The 15,206-nt window shown below is 46.7% G+C and overlaps 1 protein-coding gene across 6 annotated transcripts in view; it reads right to left on the bottom strand.

Annotated features, from left to right (window-relative positions):
• Nucleotides 1-3,459: 3,459 nt before the first annotated feature.
• The window catches only part of LOC142894212 (adhesion G protein-coupled receptor L3), a 172,285-nt gene continuing 160,538 nt past the window's right edge, over nucleotides 3,460-15,206 (bottom strand). For 2 of the 6 annotated variants that reach the window (XM_076035476.1, XM_076035479.1), the window contains 6 exons: nucleotides 14,856-15,024; nucleotides 14,654-14,779; nucleotides 12,230-12,326; nucleotides 8,846-8,971; nucleotides 7,481-7,498; nucleotides 3,460-6,283 (listed from right to left, as the gene is read on the bottom strand). In XM_076035476.1, the coding sequence (XP_075891591.1) occupies nucleotides 5,262-6,283; nucleotides 7,481-7,498; nucleotides 8,846-8,971; nucleotides 12,230-12,326; nucleotides 14,654-14,779; nucleotides 14,856-15,024 (1,558 nt within the window). In that variant the 3' untranslated portion in view covers nucleotides 3,460-5,261. The remainder of the gene's footprint in view (nucleotides 6,284-7,480; nucleotides 7,499-8,845; nucleotides 8,972-12,229; nucleotides 12,327-14,653; nucleotides 14,780-14,855; nucleotides 15,025-15,206) is intronic. The other 4 variants (XM_076035478.1, XM_076035482.1, XM_076035480.1 and 1 more) reach the window with 2 other exon arrangements.

Genomic DNA, 15,206 nt, shown 5'->3' with positions numbered 1-15,206 from the left:
GATCATTTTCAGGGCGCAGGCCGCAGGAGAGGTAGCCGCACTAGTCGGGGAGGCGGTAATCACCATCGGGGGAATACTCGGGTGTTACTGCAGGTCACAGGATGGAGTTTGTCAGTGAGAACGCGAGCAGCATGTAGTTCACCTGATGGCTGCCTGCCGCCCAGCCATATATATGTATATGTATATATAAATATATATATATATGTATATATATATATATATATATATATATATATATAAGAATGAAATATATGTATTATTATTATTATTATTATTTATTATTTGCAGAAGTTTTTGTCTTCTTGAATTAACTACTGCTCCCTTTTGTATAGTTCGGATAAATCACCTTATATATGAAAGAATCACCAGGGATTTGGTCAACAAGGGCATTCAGAAACATTTGATGGCAAAAATTTTGCAAAACTGATCCTTCAAAAATTCCTGTAATATTCCTGTAATTTGTTAGTAGTGGGAGAGAACAAACAAAAGGCCAATTTTTCACTTTGCATCCCTAAATGGAAAACACTGCCTCCCCAACGCCTCAAGCCTCCCGCCCATCTCCATCTTGAATCAATGTTATCTTGAATTAAATCATGGGAGAGTTTTTTTTGTTTTGTTTTTTTTTTGGTGCACGGCGAAGGCCCTCGGTTGTTGTTGCAATACTCGAGACTGGAGATGACATTGATTCTCGTTCCATTTGGGATTCTGCCAGGCATTTAGCCATTGATTTTTTAACTTGGGTCGAGCGAAGGATGGGGGCTATAAATTATTCTATTTTATGTCCCACATCTGGGCCACCCCAGCACTGCTGGCCTGGTGTGTCTTTGAGTGCCTTCTGCAGGTTTGTCAAGGATGCAAACTTAAACCTGCATAAATGGTGGTCTCTAAGTAAGACCTAGTTGGAAGAGGAGAAGACTTGGACTCTTTCTTCTCAGTTTATCATGCGTCCCTCCTTCTTGTTCCCCTGAACAGGTCAGACCTAACATGGGAGAAAACATGCAGATCAAAACAACCTGTCATGAAGACAGAGGGGCTGAAAGGGAGTTTGGATGAATTGCGTAGCAAAATTGCCAACTGGTCCGACCGGCTCGCGATGTTAAAAGGAGAGGGATCGTAACATAAAAACCCTCAGGAGACCAGGAGGTGTAAAAAGATTAAAATAGGCTTTATTATCCTAAACAAAAAGAACGAGGCAAAACTACACCGTAGGGTGACCAACTGGTGCTGATAAATCAATAAACAAGGATAACGAAAGGAGACTCGTCAAAAAGAACGAGAACTATCTAATTAGAACATAAGTTGTCAAAATGAGAAAAGAAAACCTCGCTATCTATTTTACAAAACCAAAATACAAGAACAGCACCTCTAAAACCTAAAACCTCTAACATGAATGGCACTATTGAAAACAAAGTTAGCTCTAAGCTCAAAATAGATGATATAACAAAAATCTAGCCCATGGCCGCTCTAATGTAGTTCGCTCACAAAGTTCGAAGTTGACGGTGCACTGTCCCGAGGCGTACTGGCAGGGAGTTCAGTCGCCCCCCGAAGTGAAGAAAGGTGGCCGCCTAAGTACGGGGCTGTCCCGTAATTGGTCGCTGCGGTTGGGTGAGCGGCAGACTGCAGGCGGGGTCGAGGGGAGGAAGCGGGACCGAGCTCACCAATCGAGTTTGGCGGGACAGCAAGCAGGGCAGCAGCGCACCAATCAGTGGGTGGCGGGGCAACACACCTGGATTTGCATAACTCAAACACAAAGTGATACAGAGGGAGGAGGCGAGACGGGCCGTCCAGGGGCCGTTATCATTGTCAAATTCCCAACATTTTGGGTTTCACAAGTAGAATTTCAGCTTTTGAACACAAAGCTGAGCACGAAACAACCGCCATGTCCTGTCATTCATTTTAATGTCAGCGTTCACTGAGAAAACACAGCTTCATGGATGTGTTGAACCTGGGGCTGCCGGGTTTTCAGTCCAAAGTCTGGAACACCATCAGGTCATCAGTCCAATGCAGTTTCACCACCTGCAGTTTCTCTCCTCAGATCTGAAGCACGAGGACAGAAGCAAGCAGCCTTGGGAAGTGTTTCTACTCCGTGCAAACAGCACTGTGAGCAAGTGCGAGTCTGTGAACTCTCAGCGATTCCACAGAGTTTTATCACAAGTATTCCGTCCATACCCCCCAACCACTCACTCAATCCTTTTGCTTTGACCCAGCTTCTAACCCAGACTCCAGTGAGCTGCTGAGGGGACTCACACTGCACGCTTCCTGCAACACCAGCGTGTTTCCTGGGCAGCGTCAAAGCCGGAGACGCCTTGAGGGCTCGTGTAACAACTCGCTAATAAAGTAGACGGGGGACGCGAGTGCCCATTTCATGAACCGGCCCAGCTTTTTGCCATTCAAAGTGAAGCAGTGGTGACGGCTGGAGTTCTTTCTGTCAACCGGAGTCATATCTCCGAGCGATGACCCCCCCACCCCCGGCACACGGCCAAGAGCTGAGACTCAACCCACCCAGACCCAGACTGTGTTATGAAAAGGCATCTCTGGAAATCTCTTGCAGTGACTCAGCCGTCAATCACAGCTGTGGCTCCGTAGGAAAACAAAGGGCGGCCGTATCGTGAATGTTTGCAGTGGGTGCAGCCGGTAGTGGGGATGTTATGAACCACTCTGTTATGAAAGTTAAGTTATTTGTCGTCTTACTAGATCCTCATCTTTTTTTTTATTTGCTGTCTATTTCACAGTGTTTATAATACGCTGCCTGTTTCTCAGTTGAATTTATTGCAGATGGAGTCCCACTGAGCATGGAGCAACTGAGCCAACAGAGAGTTTTGAAAAGATGACCCCCCCCACAAACACAACTTAACTGGGCAAAGATATTCTACTCCTTTTCCTATGCGGCCAAGAGAGTTTTGATTAGATGCACATGATAAGTAAAACTGTTATTGTAAAGTAAATTTAGTTGAGTTTTTTAATGTCATTTCTTTGTATTTTTTATTAAAGCTTTTAAAGGGGAAGCAGAATGCGGATATTAATAATTAGGTTTATGTTGTTTTATCTTGCATTAAATAGTTAGCTAAGCTGTTAGCGAACTGTTTTGCCTTGAGTGTTGTTTATGTCTGGGGAGCCTATATACTGTATTCAATCTCGTAAACACAAGAGCAGCTTTATGATATGCAATATCAACATGACTTAACAATCACAATAACTGTGTTAAAGTCATTTTTATGGGTAAAGCTTTTAATAGTAATACTTTTATTATAGCAGTACATATCAAAAGAGCCTGCTTTTATTTCACTGTTGCAGAAAAAAAAAAGGCTGTAACAGGACTTAAAATGAAGAGTTGCATTTTTCTTACCTCCACTACTGCTTCAGTCAGGATTTCTGCTCCACATGCTTTTAACACTTTAGCTTATCTTAGTCACACGAAACACACAGTATCTGCGAAGAATCCAGTGGTTACACAGGCAATGATATTGAAATATTTATTACAGCTTATGAAATCACTGCTTCTATCATAAAGCAGACCAAAGCAAACAGAGCACATCCACCGATGCTGGGCAAACAAACAAACAAACAAACAAACAAACAAAAAATGTTATTGGCACTAAAAAAGGAGGATAATGAGGAATATTAACAGTAATGATAATGATGGTTCAAACAAAAATAAAGAATTGATTGTTCAGAGGTCCACCGCTTCACTTATAGAAAAATGTTCCAAAAGGTGGAGAAAACAGCAGAACCTTCGTCAGGGCTAAATTATCGATCTGAATCCGTCATTTATTTGCTGGATTTCACTGTTTCACAGCAGTTATTATTCGGGAGGCCATTCAACTTGGAATCCTTTATAAAAAATAAACTAAAATAAAGAATAAATAACAGAATAATGAAAGCCATTAATTAAAAAAGTAATCTTTCAAACATACCACCATTTGTCAGTTTATTCAAATAAATAAATAGACTTTGTCCTCGGAGATGGAAAGAAAAGAAAATCATTCTAAAAGCTCTTTCTTCTTTTTTTTTACACAGGAGACTCATGGACGTTCGAATTTCTAGCTAGTGGAGATGTGGAGTGCACCGTGAACCTCTCTGTTGAGATGATTCGCCATGGCTACTTTGGGCCACGTCCTTGGTGAATAAAAGGTCCATTTCTTTATGGAATAACAAAAACGAAAATGAAAGAAATGAAACCGAAAAAGAAGAGAGATCTGGAAAACAACACTTGGAAGGCTGTTCAAAGAAATAACGGCACGATAAGAGCCTGGTTTGTGTTGGGTTTTTTTTGTATTTTTTTTCTCCTTTTTAAATGGTCTTTTTTTTTCCAGAGAGAGACAAACGAGAAAACAGAAAAAAGAAAAAAGAAAAAAACAGACTGGTACCAAAAAACCCAGAGAGGCCAGCACAACTGAACAAAGTTGCTCCTAAACACTACGGTTACAGAGACAAAAGGTTCGCTTGGGACTGAAAAGAAAGCATACTATTATGTTCAATGCTAGTTCTCTGTACATTTACATAGAAATATCTCTTAATTCTCTTATTAGTTGTTTTTTTTCTCTCTCTTTAAACAAGTGTTATTACAGAAAATGAAAGAAAAAAACAGAACAGTGATGCTTTAAAGCATACGATCAATAATTCCTTCATGGTAACTGTTCAAAATTTGTTTGTGTTTTTTTTTTTGTCTTTTATTCATTGTTGAAGGGACACTTCAGCCAAAAAAAGTGCTGCAACTCACGAAAAAGGAAAATCTTTCAAAAAGTCAATATAGATACAGAAGTATAATAAAAATAGTCCTTTTTGTCTTTTTTTCCCCCCTACTGTCCACTTACAACGTCACAGTTTACAGCTGAGGCCAGCATAGTCCAGATGCGGGGGGCTATTCAATTGCCCTCCGCTGTTGCAACTGCGATCCGAGAGGCCTGAAAATCCCATGTGGGCCATCGTCTCCTTTTCACACAGAGACAGAGCACACCGAAAACCACACGAGTCTGAAAAGAAGGAGGGAGGGAGGGGTAAACACAACATCTACATGTTCCCACAACGTCTATCCCAATGGTAGTCACGTAGGGAGAGCTGCCCCGCCCCCTCCTTCTCCCTTCCCCCCCGAGTGTTGTCCCGCCACCCGGGACTCTGCCTCCACTTCAGAACACGCAGTAAAAAAACGAAAGGCTACCACTGCCGACGACTGATGGCACAATGGGGCTGTGGGGGACGAGAGATGACGGTGGGAATGACACTAGTGTGAGTGTGCGTGGGTGTGCGTGGTGTCGGGATGCCTATAGGCTGGTGACCAGGTGCGAGGGCTCTTGGTGGGGGGGCTCCTCCAGGGGCAGATCCTCTTTGTCCGACGGCACGATGAAGCCTTCGCTGCTGCCCCGGCCCAGCTGGTAGTAGGAGTGCAGCTGGTGGAGGTGGTTCCTGGAGCCCAGGTTGGGCATGCTCTTGTAGTAGACGTCGTCCAGGCTGGCTTCGGGGCTCTTGGGGTCGCCGCTGCCGCAGCCGTCCTTGTAGCCGTCGGTGGAGCTGACGGCGGAGGCGTCGGGCAGGCCGGACAGCATGGGCATGCTGGTGTAGAGCGAGTCCCTCTGGTGGCCGTGGCTGGGCGACGAGCCCTCGTCCTCCACGTGCTCATTAGTGAGCAGTGGGAAGAAGCTCTCGCTGTTCTCCTGCGGGATTCTCCTCCGCGACGAGGACGAGGCGCCGCCGCCCGACGAGAAGGCGTGGTGGGGCAGGGGCAGCGGGAGGGGGAGGGTCAGCGGGAGCGGGGGGAGTGGCGCCCCCGGCTGGTGGAGGTGGTTGTGGAGGGACTCCACCGCCTGCAGCGACGGCGGAGGCCTCTGGGGCAGCAGCGGGGCCGAGCAGTTGGACTCCTCACGGATGAGCTCCAGGCCCAGGCCCTCGTCGTGGTGCGGGCCGAAGGCCGAGTGGTCGTCCAGGCTCAGCGCCATGTTCACCCCCATGCCGAGGCCCAGTGCCAGGCCGTAGCCGCCGCCGCCGCCGCCGCCGCCGTCCTTACCGCCGTTGCTGACGTTGTTGACCAGCTTGTTCATGAGGTTGCGGTTCTGCTCGCTGGCGCGCTCGTGGGAGTTGTTGAGGTAGGAGGGGATGTAGTTGGAGGTGAGCTCCTTCAGGATCTTCTTCTCTAAGGTGGTCTCCTTGTGGTTGTAGCCCCGGTCGATGATCTGGACGCAGTCGCTCATGTACTCTGCGCTGGCGATGCTGTAGCTGTTGCCGTGGTTACCATTCAGTGGTAGAGTATCCATGACACTTGTATCCCGGGCATTGTTCAGGATTCCCTCTGGAATGGACAAGACATGGATGTGGGAGGGGAGTTGTGTGTGTGTGTGTGGGGGGGGAGAAAGGGAGGGGGGGGTAGAGAGAGGAGAAATAAGTCGGCGGGACCAGACCTGAAAGCGGACCGACACACATTCACACCCGGGATGTGAAAAATCTTTAAATCTGAATCCTTCGCATACCACAAAGATCACAACTTTCCAACTTACCTTGCATTTTATTTGGCTAATTTTACTTTCAGTCGGATCTTACGGACTGTTTTGACTGCAGTGATGAAAGCGGCAACTTGGGCGTGTGAAGCACGACAACAGTGAGCACGAGCACGAGCACAGCACAGCACCACGCACAGACGTACACAGCGCTTGTGTGTGTTGCTTTGAAAAGCAACAATCAAGCCATGCAACTGACGTGAGAGAGAATGTAAAAGAAAAAAAAGCAAAAGAAAAACAATGGAAACAGAGCATCTGCTGTGGAGCGAGAGCCCCGACCATATTGTCCCATGTGAGCGGCAGGACTGTTAAAGAAAGGAAAGCAAGTGATTCACTGAAGTCTGCTTTGTCCGCAGGAGCGCAACGAGAACGAAAACATGAATTAGTTAAAACAACTTGACATCCGCCCACGCTGGATGGAGCCGGATTTTGCACTCTCTCCGCCGCACCAACATGCAGATTTCATATTTCAGCAGCTCCAACTTTAGAGCGAGGCCACGGCATCAACATCAAAGCCCGTGTTTGACGAGATTTCAGACTAGCCCAAGGCCATTGGAGCAGTCTGACCTCCTGTAAATTTGACAAGACATTTTTAAGGAATGCATGAGCGCGATCAAAGCCCAGAGTTGGCTATTTACGAAGGCACGGCTGCTTAGCTGCGCATGAGCTGGAGGAGTTTACACATGGATTTGGTATTTGGCTCGAGGTCGGCACTGTTCCGGTGACTGTGACCTGAACGCTGTTGAAACGTTCACAGTCTTGGCATGAAGTCGGGCAAATTGCAAAGGATCTGCAGGATTTTACATTTGAACAGCTCTTTTGTTTGTTTGTTTGAATGGTGGGAACCTATTGTCATTAAAACACAACTGGTACTTCCAAAGGGAATGATTCTTTCCTCTTGTTTCATTCGCCCTTTGTCAGCATTGAATGGAAAGAAAGTAATGCCAAAGTCAATTACATTTGATGAGCAATGTTTAGTTTGACTCCCATACTTGTCTCTCTGTAGGGCTCTTTAGGGACAGCATGAGGGAGAGGAAAGAAGAAAACACAATAAGCAAAACAGTGATATAGAACAGAAATGTGCACGTACAGTATGCCGATGGTGCATCGAGGGAATCTTTCTGGGATGCAACTTTCTTTTGTTGTTTTTTTAGTTTTTCCAGTTGCCGTGCAATCTTCCCACAGTAACCCAACACATCTTTCTGAGGCCTGTCGGAGGAAGGGCTTTGTGCACAATCAGCAGGGTAAGGCACTGTGCGTAACAATTGTGCCAGTAAATCTTCTGATGCATTAGCATTTTCATCCTTTCAAATATTTCCCCTTTACAGCCATGTCGGCTTTAAATGAATTACAGCCCCTCTCCTCCCCCAACAAGCACTTGGATGCAGCGCTTTTTTGCATACATAAATTATCCGCTGATCACAGCCTGCGTTTACATGACTTTCCCTCACTTTTACAGACTCACTTAAGTCACAGCAGCCCTCAGACAGAGTGCTGCTGGAGTCGGGATAAAATAATAACTGCGCCGCTCAGAGAGAGGGCGCAGTATTCAGTTGTAGTGCTCAACCCAGAGGGCGAGAACCGTTCGGAACATCGCCGTCATCAAGACAGTAATTATACTGGTGTCACGGTCAAATTCATATTTCTATATTGTTTCAATTAAATAATGAAAAATATCACTGACTTGAAGGTAACATTCTCATCAGACAAAGGATATTGTTAATGACTGCTTTGTAAAGAGTCTATGCAAGAGATCGTTGAGTTAATCTTTACTTTGCAATCACGGTCTTTAATATGTGAGCTATTAGAGAACACGTTTTCCCCTTTTAAAAGTAGCACAAATAAAGCAAGAATGGCTAAAAACGGACACACCACAGACACGGCAAACTCACAACATTTAGAAAAAAATGACTTCAGGTGTGTGTGGCTTGCCGAGGCTGCCCGCTCTTCAATGTTGCAAAAATGTCTACAGGAAGACGCATGTGCGTCTGACTGCAGGCGAATGGCGAAGCCAACACACACCTCAACTGAACAAAAAAAAAAACTCCACAGTGAGCCTGATTTGCTGGAGTTGTGTGATACAGCTATAGCTGGTCCAATGCGTTCACAAATACATTTTCTTTTAGAGCAGTGTCTTTCATTCAGAGCCGTGCGAAGAAAAAAACCTCAAGGTCGCCTGCTGACATTTAAGCGCAGCGAAGGCTCATTACTTTTGAGAATCTCCAATCAAGAGGCGTTTCACTCTGTTCTTGCGGAGAGAACACGGGCCAACGCAAGTGCGCAGTTCCTCCAGACACGGAACTAAAAGACACTGCCCCGTCGACACAATGTTCAAGAATGAAAAGAAGCTTGCACACCTTGTGTGTTGTACATGCCCAGAGGGTTGTTATAGACTGCAGACTCCCCAAGCAATGTGTTATAGGGATTGTTAGTGCCATGAGGACGGAGGAGTGCATTAGGTATAAGATGGTTAGCCATAGCCCCTGGAGCAGCCAAGAGACAGAGCAAGACAGGAAGTTACAAAAGGAGACAAGAGCATAGAGACAGGAGAGAGGGAAAGAGGGAGAGAGAGTGAGGGAGAGGGAGAGAGAGAGAGAAATTGGCCGAAGGAGACAAGAGAACAACACATATCAGCAGAGCAGTGACAGCCATTAACATCCAAATGATCACATGGTCATCAAAGCGCAGGGAGGGGGGGGCTGAGGGTCTTTAGCTACGTGAATGCGGCCGTGCCAAACTGACATGACTAATGGGACGCATGGCAAGTGTGTTAATTGCGCTGCTAGCGTTGGCCATTAGCGTATGTTTTTGTGCTCCGCAGGCAGGCGGCGGACTGGTGCTGAGTGACAGGTACAAACTGAGGAGGAGTGCTGAAGTGGCCAACACGACACATGTACATTTCTGCACGTACAAGACAGCAAACAATAGCCTTTTACTGTAAAAAACAAAAACAAATCTGAAAAGAATGCCATCACAGTATAGCACAATCTGCAACGCCAGCTCTCATGTTGAATGCAGTATTAGCATGCCTGGCTAACTAGCTCACCAGCTTGTATCGTTGCCATAAACGATTGCGAACAATACAATTGACAAATCTGACTTCAAGTTAGCATGTTTGGCTGACCAGCTTACAAGTAAACACATTTAATGTTATCTTTGAGGCGCCCAATAGCTGCTCGCTATGAAACTTTTGGCTATCAAGATGGCCTGAAAAATCTGTTATTTTAAGCCTCCTTTTTCAATGTGATTGACAATATTACAAATAAACATCACGTTTGTTTGCATGCATAGCTACCTAGCTTTTCCTGGCTATGGTAGGCATCATGATGACGTTCTTGCAAATTACTGATAACTAACATAATAGAATATCTGGCAGATGTTTGTCCGACTCTTGACAACTTTTAGACAAACTATATTTTTCGGGGACTTTGTGGCCACACGTTAGAGAGCCATTTCTCCCTGACAAGAAGAGAACAGCTTTTACACGCCCCATTTTGCAAAGAAGGCTTTAAAACCTGCTATTATTATCTCTGAAAACTGGCCGAGAGTGGTCTGAGAAAGCCTCGACAGGTGCCGTGAGAAACACATTCTGCTCTGTTATTATTGCCTGCAGCATTGCCAATCTTGAGGGCTGAATATTTGTCTGTTCATTCACACAGCAAAAACTCCTGTCGTCCAACTCCTTGATGAGTTGTGGCTCAAACAGCCTTCGGAATTTCATTCAAGTTGGCCATTACTTCTGTGCTGAGTGACTCATCAGTTTCCCATCCGCATCCTGTGACACAGGTGTGAACCTGTATGCTCCAAAGCCCTGTCATTTGCTGTAGATTCCCAAAGCTTCCGTCTCTAACATGAATGGCGGCATTTTCCAAACCGCTTGTTTGTTTATTTTTTGGTGCTAATAAAAATAATTCCCTCTCCGGCTTTCGGCAGGATGCAGCTGCGCTAAAAATATTTGTGATTTGCATTCATTTCCTGTTTACACCGCCCTCTCCCCCTCCTGTTTGCCAGCATGATACAACACTATTATTTTCCAAGGGAGCTAAAATGGAGGCTGACAGAGAACGTAAATGTCCTTTATCAGCAGTGCTTTAAAACCTCCCGACTATTTTTCTTCGTTTCACGCACTGTCTGGGTTTTTTTTTTCTGTTTTAATGCCGACAATGCTCCAAGTACGGCGATGGGTGGTAAAAGTTGCTTTAAGGTGATGACAGTAATGTTGCGGCCGCCGCCCCGATTACAGTGTGGCGTTCCATCAATCACAGTCCTCCCGGCTTCACTCAGCTTCGCCCGCCAACATAAATTATTCATGCGGCGCGACCGACACGATTGCGGGGAACACATCCACCGCCGCCGCCGCCGCCGCCGCCGCCGTCTGCTTACTCCGGCAGCTCGTTGGAGGCGGCAGGGGGAGTGATCGCGGGGGGGGGACGGAAGGAGGGCTTGTAGGGGCATATTTGCTCCTCACCACATAATCCCTTAATAGCGGCGTGGGGAGGGGCAGAGTCTGGACCGAGCATGGTTCTGTTAGCATCTTCCGCTTGTTCTTGTAAGAGTCGCCTGATTGCAAAAATAAAAAAAAAAATGAAATAAAAAAAGGCACGACTGGAGACAAGATTAAAACAATCACGCCAGTGTTAATAATTTCTATCCTGCCTTTTTGCCTTTATGGAAGAACCATGTCGACTTTTGTCCCCCCCCCCCCCCTCTACATGTTCCAACCCTCCCCCCGGCCCCCGTTCCGGCTCTCTCTCCCCAAAGTGGATGAAGGCTGAGTCTGTTTATGGCGCTACACTGAGTGCCTAATTACTGAGATCCTGACACTGGGCTCCCTGTGTCCGACGTTCATCCATCATTGTAACTGTGCCTTAGTGTCGACGAGAGCGGCGTGCACGTGAAAGCCCGCCATGGAGGCGGGGGGGGTGGGAAGGGGCGAAGGCGGCAAGGTCGGCGGTTTGACTTGATGTCGGCGGAAGCCCAGCTTCCTGTTTTCCCGTGCGACACAAGAGACTCTGGAGCAGCCGCTGTCAAACGCATTGCGGGGAGGTATTGTTTATTAATGCGGGTCTGGGAGGGACGGAGTTCCGACTGATTCCGAGTCTCTTTTGCGTTGTCCCCCCCCAAACCCACCCACACCTCAGAGAGAGTGCCCAGTTTTTAGACTGAGCGCTTCACAAGCAGGTGATGTTGGATTGTGACACGAGAATGGAGGTCACTGCATATTTCTGGGCACCTTAGCGGAGCTCGTGCAAAGTCCGTCTGCCCAGGAGCGTTTTCTCATCGCTTGGATTAAATGACGTCCTTTTTTTTCTCTCGCAGCTGTCTGACTTGATAGCAGTTCAAAACCAATCGGAATTGTGCGACAGCCCGACTTCAGGAGGACTTTATCCTTTTAGTCGGAGCCTTTTATTTCCAAATCAGTGTTTTTTTTTTTTCTACGAGGCAGCAACGCTAAACACCATCTCCAGCTACTAGCGTGTCAGACGGCAGCGGCTCTGATGCATCTCATTTCCCATCTTTAAGAAGTTGTTCTGGCATTCACAGGCAATCGACTGTCAAAAACGCCTCTTTGGAGTATTCTGAGCATTGAGGGGAACTTTTTTGCGAAGTCATTGACTTGATCTGTTGTGTTCCTCAGCAATAGGATAGGAGGGCTTTTACTCATAGAATGAAAACAACGCGACGAGCTGGAAAGCCAGCGAGTCGTGATTGAGGTAAGGGCCGGCGTGTCGACGCGGTACCTCTGTTGAGCGATGCCGAGCTGTTGATGTCGCCGGTCATGAAGGACGACTCAGTCTGCTTTCTCACCGTGTCGTTCCACATTCGACGGATGCGGCTCTGCAGGGACAAACAACACGTCAAAACATGTCAGAGAGGATGAGGAAGAAGTATTTTTTCCTTCAAGCTTCAAAACTCAGTGAAACGCAGCAACAAAAAAAAAACAACCTAGCCAAGAAACTATAATTAAGGAAAAAGAAAGAAAAGAAACAGGTGCTGTCAGTATCTTTTTTTAATCTGGTGCTGAGTCTGCTGTGGGGGATCAATGAACTCTACTTCGAGGTGCATCAGGACTTAATGAGTTAATGGTACAGTTCAGCTCTTGGAATATCTCTGGTTAATTATCCCAGGTAATTGCCTATGGTTAGGTCCCATAGCTGGTTGCAGGCTGAGATCGATGTCATATGCAACCAACCGATGAGTTTAGCACAAAAGTTACAGGTAAATACAGAGAAGCCAAAGATTCCACCCTTAAAGTATGCAGCAGTCCCATACAGAGCGGACAGGTTGAGGAGTGAAGTCGTCACTGTCTGCGACTGTCTCCAACACCTCCAGGCTCAACAGAGAGGAGCCGATGCAAACCCCTTGCCCCGCTGTGAATGCGTTACTACTGGCGAGGAAAAACATCCCTGATCGTCACAGCGGTGAAGGGCGTGGACGGCGGCCACCCGGGAATCGCCATCACCCGGGTGGAATCACCTGACACGCTATAGGGAATTCTTTACCAAATCCACAGCGTTTACCTGGTGTGTTCAAATAGGAAAGAGGCCACAGAAAACCGGCGGAAGCCACGACAGATGGAAGAGAGGCCTGGAAGGTGACTGGATGAACCCTTCTGTCCACGATTGATTGACCATTGCTGAATCCATGTTATGGCTGCTGCTGTTTCCTAGCAATATCTTCTTCAACTTTAGCCTGACCGTACGTATCTCCTGCCCTCGTTTTCCTAAAAAAAAAAACCAACAACCTAAAACCTAAAAAAACAGAACCTAAAATAACCCTGTCAAACATCCACGGCCAATGAGAACTGTTACCCTACTCAAGTCACTTTTCTAGAAGCGCTGCAGAGTCAGTGATGGCGTCTCTCCAAGCGCTTCCTCCACCGTCCTCACTCACGCAGAGAGGCGGAGTGAGCGCCATCTTGTCAAAGCGCTGTGTATAATTAAAAGCTTTGATCTGCAAGCAGAACTCAGATCGTGGGCAAACGCTGCGGTGTGCACCGACTATAAGGGGCTATTTATAATTGAAGACTGGAAGAAATCACAGTCTTTGGAAAATGAATATGATGTTCAATTACGGCGCGTGCAGCAGATACATCCCATAGCCGGTGTCACCGTGGGAGGAATCTGTTCGCGCGTCATGGGGAGATGCGCCGCTTACACAAAGAGCGGTGTTATTTTTGGCACCGACTAACAAATCTGCATCAGCGAGCGGTTCCTCGCCCGGCGCCCGAGCCAGCGCTTAAGTCAGCGTCGCCGTGGCGACAAACACTGCTATCTTCTCCGAGCACATGGTTGTTTTCCATTTAAATCAATGGCACAAACCTACACAGGCATCTTCAGAATCTCTTCACTTTGTTGTGTAAAGGGGGTACGCGGCATTCGATTTTGCAGATTATTAAGTCGGCATGAGCTCGCTGAGCTTCGGGAAAGACCCACAGCTAAACAATAGACAGCGGAGATGTTTTAAGGGCAACTCAGCACAAATGGAGAATTGGTAGATTTCAAATCTGGAAGTTTTGATTGCACAGTTATTTGTCAAGCCTCTCAGCGTGCAGTGAGAGAGGGTATCGCAGCACAAGTTATAGTCGCAGCTGCCTCATCGGATTTCATGCAGATTAACGAGTTAAATGTAACGTTGTTACATAATTTAATGACAAAGTAAGGTCAATTGTAATCAGTTACAAATGTGGCATTTGTGGAATATTACGATTTTAATTCGTCACAAAAAAGTGTTTGGGTTTTATGTCATTTTTGTTGCTTTGGCATGAGCACCAACCAACCTTTTCTGTTTCCCTCCACAGATGAAAGATTGACACTATTGTGATGCTTCTAATCGGTTCCCCCGCCAAATTTGGAATTAGAGCGCCCTACCACTTGTTTTCCAGTTGAATTGTCTCCCTCTGGATCACAGTCTGAGCATTTGCTCAAAATTTGGAAAAGTAATCAAATTTTAATCAAATGTCAATATTTACATTACTTTGATAGAGTAATTGAAATAGTTACATTTTCAATCCGAAAACTTGTAACTGTAACCAATTACATTTGTTGTAATCCTCCACTGCTGCATGCAGGCTGGTTGCTGACTGGTGAGTCAGCTCATAAGTCCCGCCCCTAATGAGTCATCAGTGCAATGAAGCGGGAGAGAAGAAGAGAGTTTAGCACCACCTGGGAGGCCGTTGAGTAGCGTCCTGGCGTGCGGGAGGCGTTCCCTTTGCCTGAGCCGATGGAGCTGTCCACGCTCTTACCGCTGCAGCAGTGGGTGCGCAGGCATTTCCCGTATTCCTTACGCACCTGAGAGGGGAGAGAGCCGTGAGCCCGACCGCCCGACTGGCACACCGTGCAACGCGTTTGAGGTCGAACTCTGTACCTTCTTCTGCAGCACACAGTGGAAGATGAAGATGAACATCCCCTGTAGGGAGTTGAAGATGGTGAAGAGGTAGGCCATGACCACCGTGCTCTCGTTGACGTACATGAGGCCGAAGGCCCAGGTCAGGCCCAGCAGGCACAGCAGGGCGATGGCGCCGATCACCCAGGACCTGGAAGAACAGACGCAGGCCGTCGCAGAGATCAGTCCAACGTTCAGGGAATAAGAGGAGGTGTTTTCAAGAGCGGGGTCTGAAAATTGTGAAAATGATAAATATGCAAAGGAAGGTGAAGGTTTCTGACTTGTAATAAAAACAGCTTTCCTGTGGGATAGGGCGGAGGAGGAAGGAAAACA

The sequence above is a fragment of the Nelusetta ayraudi genome, unplaced genomic scaffold (assembly GCF_046127955.1).
Source record: "Nelusetta ayraudi isolate G7.1 ecotype Tasmania unplaced genomic scaffold, CSIRO-AGI_Nayr_v1 ptg000042l, whole genome shotgun sequence".
NCBI lineage: Eukaryota > Metazoa > Chordata > Actinopteri > Tetraodontiformes > Monacanthidae > Nelusetta > Nelusetta ayraudi.
The sequence above is the reverse complement of the archived record's forward strand: the minus strand, read 5'-3'. Positions and strand labels throughout refer to the sequence as shown.